General features: G+C 38.6%; 1 protein-coding gene across 1 annotated transcript in view; it reads left to right on the top strand.

Moving 5' to 3' along the window:
* Positions 1 to 9,398, top strand: part of DCC (DCC netrin 1 receptor) — a 1,113,394-nt gene that overhangs the window by 986,409 nt on the left and 117,587 nt on the right. The window contains exon 20 of the mRNA XM_007935560.2: positions 3,884 to 4,078. Coding sequence (XP_007933751.2) covers positions 3,884 to 4,078 — 195 coding nt within the window. The remainder of the gene's footprint in view (positions 1 to 3,883; positions 4,079 to 9,398) is intronic.

The following is a 9,398-nucleotide window of genomic DNA, read 5'->3' as shown; positions in this document are numbered from 1 at the left end:
AGAGAGAGAGAGAGAGAGACCCTATAGGGCAGAGTAGAATCTCCCCACACAACTGTTAAGGCTGTAATCTTTATGGAAGCTGACTATCATATCTTTCTCTCACAGAGCAGGTTGTAGGTTCCAATTGTTGACCTTTTTGTTAGCAGCTGAGGGTTTAACCACCATATCACTAGGGATCTCTCTCTATGTATATATATATATAGAGAGAGCCCTAGTGGTACAGTGGTTAAGGCATTCGACCACTAACCAGAAGGTTGGTCGTTCAAACCTACCAGCAGCTCCACAGAGGAAGATAGGGCAATTTACTTCCATAAATATATACCACCTTGGAAACCCAGTGTGGGTTGATATGAGTCAGAATCCAAGAGGATGAATTGTATATAGAATTGTATGGAACCCATACATGGTGCCAGCCTCCTCTTTGGCCATGACCTCTGTGCAGATGTGCAGGCAGAATTGAGCCAGCAAGCCCCTGTTCTAGGTTCCCAGCTCCTATGCACCCTGAAGTCTGCAGTTCAAAACTGCCGTGGGGTGGAGAGGAAAGAGGCATCAGAGAAGGTGTTTGGATGAAATGTGTGAGTTTTATGACATCCCAAAGTGAGCCTAACTGGGCCTGAAGCCTCTTCCTTGATGGGACTGGGTGCAATGAGGCTTCCAGTGCTCTCAAAGGAAGCTCCGAGCCTGGAGCCTCTGCACTTGCCAGGCCTAGGGGCCAGAACAGGCTCCAAGATCATGAACACAGGGTTTGCGTGGGCTCCGGGGCGAAGCTCTGACCCAGCACAGGAGGAAGGGGAAGTGGTCAAGGCTTTATCAGTCTTTGTCTCCTCCAAGCCTCCTCCACAGAGGAATAATCTGTAACTGGATTCATCGCATTGATGAGCACATCAGTAAACCTTGTTGCTGTTATTATTATTACCTTAGCTGTTATTATTTCTGTGATGATATTTTCTAAATAACAATAAAAACAATCAGACAAATGGATAGTCTGCAAATAGAAAAACAAAACTCCATCATGGCATAATACCAATTTTTACATATTGACTCCATCTTTGGAACTTACAGAAGTCAGTAAATAAGGAATATGACCAAAACCAACCAACTGCCATTGAGTCAATTCTGATTCATAATGACCCTATAAGATAGAGTAGAACAGTTCCATAGGGTTTCCAAGGCTGTAAATCTTTACTGAAGCAGACTGCCTCATTTTTCTCCCTTAGAGCAGCTGGTGGGTTCAATTTCCCAAACTTTTGGTTAGCAGCCCAATGCTTTAACCACAGTGTCACCAGAGCCTACACACACACACACACTCACTCACTTTCTCTCTCTCTTCCTCCCTCTCTCTCTCTCTCTTCCCCCTATATATCAACTTCAACAGTGATTCCTGACACAAAGTTACTTAATTACATGAATCATATGGGTGGGTTTCTGGGGCTACCCTTAATCCATCATATTAGATAGGCATTTGAATTCTAACCAGAAGGTTAGTGGTTCAAACCCACCAGCCACTCTGTGGAAGGAAAACTGGGCAATCTACTTCCATAAAGACTTACTGCCTCAGAAACCCAAAGGAAGCCCAAAAGGGGTTGCTATGAGTTGAGATTGATTTGATGGCAGTGAATTTTTTGTTGTTTTTTTAATTGCTGCATAACAATGCTACCACAAACTTAGTGACTAAGAAAACCATGCATTTGTTACCTCACAGAGTCTGTGGGATGGGACCCTGGGAACACCAGAACTAAGTCCTCTGCTTTAAGGCCTGTTGCAAGATTGCAGTTAGATGTTGGCCACGGTTGAAGTCTCATCTGAAGCTTGACTGGGGCAATATTTGCTCCAAGTTTATGAGGTTGTTGGCAGGTTTCTGTTCTTTTCTAGTGGTTGGCAAGATCCCACCCTGAGATCCTTGCCACATGGTCTCTCTTCATGAAATCCAGAAAAGGAGAGAGTCTGTGGAGAGTTTGCTAGTTGGACAGAAGCTACAGTCTTAGGAAACATGGTAATGAAAGTGATATTCCATCACCTTTATGTGTTCTGTTGGTCAGAGGCAAGCACAGATTCGACCTAAACTCAAGCAGAAGTGGGTAGGAATACCAGGAGGTGAGAATGACTAGGGAGTCATCAAAGAGTTCATCTGCTACACTTGTTAATTCAAGATGCTCTTTCTTTGGTTTTGTATTTTGTAACTTGTTCCTACCCTTCAGGCAATTCTTATGATTAGACAGATTTGGCAAGCACCAAACTAAGAAAAAGGTGAAAGCCAAAAGAAAAATAGATGCACATTTTGAGCCTTAATCTGAATTTAAGAGAAAGGGACTTGTGGATTTTGTAGCCTGTAACTGTTTATCAAATCACAGTAAGAAATACCCAGTGTAGTATCCAAAATGCATACCCCAAATAAAGGCATAACTTTATAAGGAACCATGAGATTAAGAAACGAGTGTAAAGAGCATTCCGTAGTTCACAGAATGGAGAGTTCATGATTGCAGAAGGTTTCATTATGCAGATATGGCTTTAACTGGACCTTAATGGATGGGTGGAATTTGGATAGAGGAGGCAAGGAAAGGTGGACGGGGCAGAATAAAAAGCGTACAAGTGTTGCTGAAGCAAGAGCTTGTGCTGAGATGTAGGAAGTGTCCATAATTATTTTGGAAGAGGAGAGAATCTGAGTCAGAGAACCCCATGAAATAACCATGGCCATGATCAATGTGTGAGTGCTCCACCCAGATGGGGCAAGTGGACCTCAAGAGAGAGGAATAGGTAGATCAAGGAGGACAATTGTTTTTAAGAATATGGTTTAAAAAGAACATATTTAACTAAGGAAAAGGAAGAAGAAAATAAGAATAATAATACATTCAATGCATAAGAATAGACCCAGAGATATTTGTGACCTATGTGAGGACAGGTTTAGAAGAGGACGGCAGCTCATATGCACCAACAGAACATACAATGAGACCCCCCACAGTTACATCTGACAAAGTAATAGAAAATATATGGATTAATGATTTTAAATGAAAGCTAGCTCATAAATTGGCTAAGTATAATGTCAGAATACAAATATTTTACAGGGACACTTGGTTTTGGTTTTGGAACACAGTAGCCTATCACGACTAATGGCATTCAAGTACCATATCCTCTAACACAGAGCATAAGTGGCACTATCAAATCATTGATTATTAATATTTGAGATACTAGCCAGATCACTGACAGTTATTCAGAAATGTTTATTTGCTTAGTTGAGAGGGACTAGGGGACAGAGTACATGGGAATTTTAGTATAATGGTAGAGGATATCATCCCAGCCCTTTTACCAACAAGCTGGGTCACCTTGGGTAATTCCATTGCTTCATCATCTGTGAAAGTAAGCAAGCAACACAGCCCCTGCCAACCTCACAGAGTTATTACAATAATAAAATATGATCATTTATTTTTATAACACTTCAAATGTGCACAGCATTTTATACTTTTCAATGGATATTTATTAGTTAGCATGAGCCAAAATAAATATTTCTTATTTTCATTATTGGACTACAATGAAAATTATGAAGACTTGTTATCTATGCTTTATATTTTTCATCATGCTTATACATTAGAGCAAACCAATAACCAGGATTTATTGGCAACAGAAAGACTACATTTTTAAATGTGGCTGATATTTTTCATTTCTAATGGCCTATTTCATTTTCAGATTCCATACATTCCAATATTATTTTTCTAATCCTTACAATATGAAAAAAATCATTACATGCACAACTTAATACTATAGTTTATAGGCTGTAAATATACAATAATCATTGCAAATTTTACTTGGGAAACACGGGAATTTGGAAGTGGAACCACAGCATGGAAGTAAGTACACTAAATAAAGTCATATTCATTTATCTATGCAGCTTACATCTTGTTTTATACCTTGGACAAGAACATACCAATTGATGATTGGATTATGGAAACAATCAGTGGCGATCGGCTAACTCATCAAATCATGGATCTCAACCTCGACTCCACGTATTACTTTCGGATTCAAGCACGAAATGCTAAAGGAGTTGGGCCCCTGTCTGATCCCATCCTCTTCAGGACTCTGAAAGGTTTGATTGACTCTTTCCTCTTGTTGCCTTGCTTTTCTGATGAGATTGTTATTAAACAGCTTTGGAGTCTATGTTAGAACCTGCCCTATGCCACCTCGGTTGGCGACAGTGGACATTCAAAGCAAATTTAAAATGCACCTATTTATGCTCAAAGCCAGCACGTCAAAGCAAGACCTGTTGTGTTATCACATTTTCTGTCATTAGCACAAGGCAAACACATTTCACTTGACTTTTTCCATTTCTCCAATTCTTTTGGAATTTTGTATCGATTTCTTGATTGGTTCCTTTCAAAATACAATGAAACCCTTCATCCATTTTATGTAAAGTAATAAGCATTAAAAAGCATTGAATTATGTGAATGGTTTGTTTTCTTTCAGGAAATTGCATCTTCATGTTTTAAAGGAAATTTTGATATGGAGAGACAGAAAATTTCAAATAAAATTTCAGTGTTTATTTTAAAGATCCAGGTTAGCAACAATGGAAGAAAAGAAATCTTAAAGTGTGATTGTTGTTGTTGTTGTTATGTGCCATCAAGTTGGACCCGACTCATAGCAACCCCTCCTTGGGTTTCCAAGGCAGTATCACTACAGAAGTAGATTGCCCCATCTTCCTTCCAGGGAGTGGCTGGTAGGTTTGAACCGCCAGCCTTCTGGTTAGCAGTCAAGTGCCTTAAGCACTACACTATCAGACCTCCTAAAGTGTAATTACTAGAAGAAAATTCCATAAGATCACAAGAATAAAAATAGCTACTCAACTTAAGGATAGTTCTATGTTCATTTAAAGGGAAAAACAAACAAACAAACAAACAACAAACTAAGGCCCAAGAGTAATTGATTATGTCAAAATAATCTTCATATAAGCCCTTATAAATTCAGAGCATAGTATCATTTTTCCAGAGGACAATTTTTTTTGTTTGTTTATTTGGGCTTTTTTTAAAAAATTATTATTTTTATTTTTATTGTGATTTGGGTGGAAGTTTACAGAGCAAATTCATTTCCCATACAGCAGTTAACATACATTTTGTCTCAAGACATTGACTGCAGTTTCCCACAATGCAACAGCTCTCTTCCCACTTCCTTGCCATAGTTACCTCTTCCCTGTGTCTTTCCCTCTCATGCACTTCTGCCCCCTGCGCTGTCTCCCTGTGCATACACAGCCCTTCTATTCTCCTATGATTGATCTTTCCAAGGAGTGTATCTACCTAATGTAAGCGTTCAGCTCAGATGCCTATCTTTTGTTTGGCTGGAGGCCACAGGAGTGGGTTCAATTCCAGACCTGAAGGGCAACTAGGGGCCAGAGTCTCAGGGATTCATCCAGGCTCTATCAGACCAGAAAACCTGGTCTTTTTGATTTTGAGTTTTCTTTCGCATTGTTCTCCCACTCTATCCAGGATCTCCTACATAGATCCCCTTCCAAGTGGTTGAGGATGAATGTTTTCAAGAGTCTCTATGATTTGGTAATGAAAGTAATTTGAATGTTCCATAGCTGGTATTTAAATATATATATTTAAGACATGATTTGTGTTATTCTAAAGAGGAATAACTTGGCTCTTAAATCTGTGACCACATTATGTCTATATACCAGGATGAAAAGTTGATCATGCATGAGGGCAAACCATTGAGAAATTAGAAACACATGGATGATTGACATGCTCTTTTCTTCATTTGACATCCTAAAGGAAAATTCATAGGAAAACTCTATGGTCTGTTTCTCAGTTCTCCTAGGAAAGATGTACTAATAAATAATGGTCTTTTGAATTCTGATGATGGAGCTATTTAGAAGAGTCAGAATCAACACGATGGCAGTGTATTTGTTTTTATTTTTTGGTTTCATAATCTGAAAGTCTGCCAAGGACGCACAAGCAAGTATTCAGTCTAAAACTTGACTGTTGTTGATGACAGAGTAGAAATTGGGAAAGGAGTGTGAGGAAATGAGCTAACTTAAATCTATCCAGGTTTTTAGGCCTTTGTGTCTAAATCAGGTTTCACTCCAAATGAGCAGTTGAAAGGAAACTGGTTATTCATTTATGTGGAAGCATGAAGTGTAACTAATGTTTTTCAAATGCTTCATCTTCATCTATAGATGAGTGCCAAATTAATTTCATGCTCACAGTGTGTGCCAACCAAGAGATCTCAGGGAAGGCTTACGATGACTGAAGACCTCCAAATGTGTTAAACAACAGAGTGATAAGTTATCACAGGATTTACAGGCTAAGATTGATGACCATACTGTCAATTATTTAATGAACTCAGTGTCTCATTTGGTACTGTTTACCCTAAATTCATCTGAGAAATGATTTGTAGAAGTGAGGAGAAATTCAGGAATTTGTTATATGTCATAATAGTCCAAAACAGTTCTTTCTACTACCATGATTTGAATGATTAATATCACCTACTCTGGTAGCATAGTGCCTAAGGCACTTGACTGCTCACCAGAAGGCTGACGGTTCAAACCCACCAGCCACTCCTCGGAAGGAAGGTTGGGCAATCCTACTTCTGTAGTGATACTGCCTCGGAAACCCAAGGAGGGATCGCTATGAGTCGGGGCCGACTCGATGGCAAAACAACAACAACAACAACTCTAAGTATATCATGCTCAGTAGTAGTCCATTGGATCTTTTTAACAAACTTTGCTCACATGGTAAAATAAGTTCCCGGTGTCTTGGTGCATTGTCACATACGCAGAAATATTGATATTTCCCATCATTATCAATAATCAACATTGTACAGGCATGCATCTTCCATGCCACTTACCATAACAAATATTCTAAGGTAAATAAATTACTCATCGCAGGAGATTTGAAGCAATAATGAACTAAATTTACATAAAGACATAAAATTATGCCTTTGCTCTCTAAGGTTTTTAGTTCCCAAGCTGTTTCAAAATATAAGTCCTCTTGTTCCTCAGGATGTAACTGTTTGACAGTCAGAAAGGCTTAGGTGTTGTCCTGAAGCTGAGGAAACTCCCAGTAGTCTACTGGGTAATGGGCAAGTGTTTCGTTGCAAATCATGCCCCAGGCAGTTGTCCACAAGCTTCATTCTTTCATATTCAGTCTTTGCAAAGATGACAGCATTAGCTACTAGTGTTTTATCTTTTTAGTATTAGCTATGAGAGGTACAGGAAACTCAATCTGTAACCACTTGGTAATGGAAAGGATATTTAGAATTAGAAAAAGATTATATTACTATATACTTAAGTACGTACATATATGTTGATGTATCTAATTCTTTCTTTGCAATGTTAATAAAAAAGAAGCTTGGATTTGATTCTAAGACTATGTGGGACTCTGTAAATACTCACTGCCCTCACTAAAATCTGCCCCAGGCTTGCATTAGGCTACTACCCACACACTATTGCACCATGTATAAGAGGCAAGTCTATCTATCACCTGAGTTGTTCCCTCAATAAAGCAGGCTTCTCTGTGTTGACCTATCCAGTAATAGGGAGAAAGAATGTTCCCGATAGAGTAGACCACAGAGATCGCTGTAGGGGAAGGGAGTCATCTCCTACATCAAAAATGCAGAGTCCTAAGCTGTAAAAGATCCACAAAATATGGTCTATTATCTGGCTGCCCTTAATTGTCCTTCTGAAATGTGCATTTTCCCCATCCAAGGACAGAGCACTGAAATCTCTATTACAGCATTCAGAGAAGGTTTCATCTTCAAATTAATTTGTGACAAAATGCATGATTTCCTCAACAAATTATCGAAACCATTATTCAACTTTAATATAATATGACTATTAGAATACATTTAGTCTCTGTTTGGAAATACTCTCAAGAAGGATAACCTTTCTTGAGACGTTTAACATTTCTTGAGTTATGTATAGTCCAACTTTGCTAACAATAAACAAATCCAAAACATAAGAATAAAGATGAGGTTATCCACTCTAACATGTATTTGTTTGTCACTGGCTGAAAATTTCTTAGACTGTGCACAATGTATGGTATATCATTACAGACAAATGGAGACATGAAGAATGGTGCTGAGCTGAGATTGGCTTTCTTTCTCTTCTTGACATCGCCTGAACAGTTGTCCCCTAAAGATGACATACTGATTAGGGTGGTTTCTCTAGTGTGTCTTCTTGTAGCTGCCCAACTTTGAACTTCATGGAAAACTTAGTCAGGCAGGATCCTGAGATATCATTCCTCATTCTTGCTGGAGACCTGGAAGGCAGTTCCTATAGCCTAGTGTCCATCCTCAACACCCCCATTAGGATCTCAGTTGCAAACCCTACCCCTGTCCGTAAACTACATATAATGCAGTTACCTGTCAGAAGCACTTTTCATCACCACTCCCATGCTATAATAAATTGTACTTTGAGAAGTAATGAGTCTTCAGTGGAAAAGGGCAGAGACAATCAAGAAAAAGTTAAATTGTTATGATTCAGTTAAACTAATTAGATTATGTGGTGATTTCAAAAAATATAAATGTTGAGATTTCTTATAAAACTGAAGTTTATAGAATCTTGTTATTAAATACACATACTTTTTACAGTGAGCATTTCAGAATTCAAAAGTCCACTACTTACTAAGATGTCTTTTCTAGTTTTTCCTTTTCATAGAATCTGTTTGCATATGTTTTTAAAATGAAAGAAATTCATTGATCGCTCGTTTTAAAATCTGTCCTCAAAATCTATTCTGTGATGTAACAGACATAGCCCTCCCTGTTCATCTGAAAGGGGCTTTTGCTAACACCATTATGACTTAAATATTTTAATTCTGTACATTCTTATTTGATAATGATTTGTGTTCCTTCTTTAGAATGAGAGGACCACTACCCGTAGGACATTTAAGTTATTTTATACATAACAGTGATGACTTTGCTATATAATAATAGAGAAGACCATGCATAATTAGAGAACCAACTTTTTAAAAGGTGCAGTACATGAGCATCCTGTTATATTTTTCTGTGAAAAGTGTGAACTTAACTAGAATATATGCAAGAAGCAAATAGGCAAAGGTAATATCCTAAGTATCAAGACTGAGTTCAATTAACCGAGTTAAATATGCCTAGAAGACTCAAAGCTCAAAAACAGTAAAAAACAAACAACAACAAGCATTACCATGAAATCAGTACCAACTCATAGCGACCCTAAGTGACAGAGGAGAACTGCCCCATAGGGTTTCCAAGGCTTTAATCTTTAGGGAGCTCTGATAGCATAGTGGCTAAAGCACTTGACTGCTAACCAGAAGGCTGGCGGTTCAAACCCACTAGCCACTCCTCGGAAGGAAGGCTGGGCAATCTACTTCCGTAGTGATACTGCCTCGGAAACCCAAGGAGGGGTCGCTATGAGTCGGGGTCGACTCGACGGCACATAA

Source organism: Orycteropus afer, unplaced genomic scaffold (assembly GCF_000298275.1).
Source record: "Orycteropus afer afer isolate SDZICR_OR568_19922 unplaced genomic scaffold, OryAfe1.0 scaffold00029, whole genome shotgun sequence".
Taxonomy (NCBI): Eukaryota; Metazoa; Chordata; class Mammalia; order Tubulidentata; family Orycteropodidae; genus Orycteropus; species Orycteropus afer.
The sequence above is the reverse complement of the archived record's forward strand: the minus strand, read 5'-3'. Positions and strand labels throughout refer to the sequence as shown.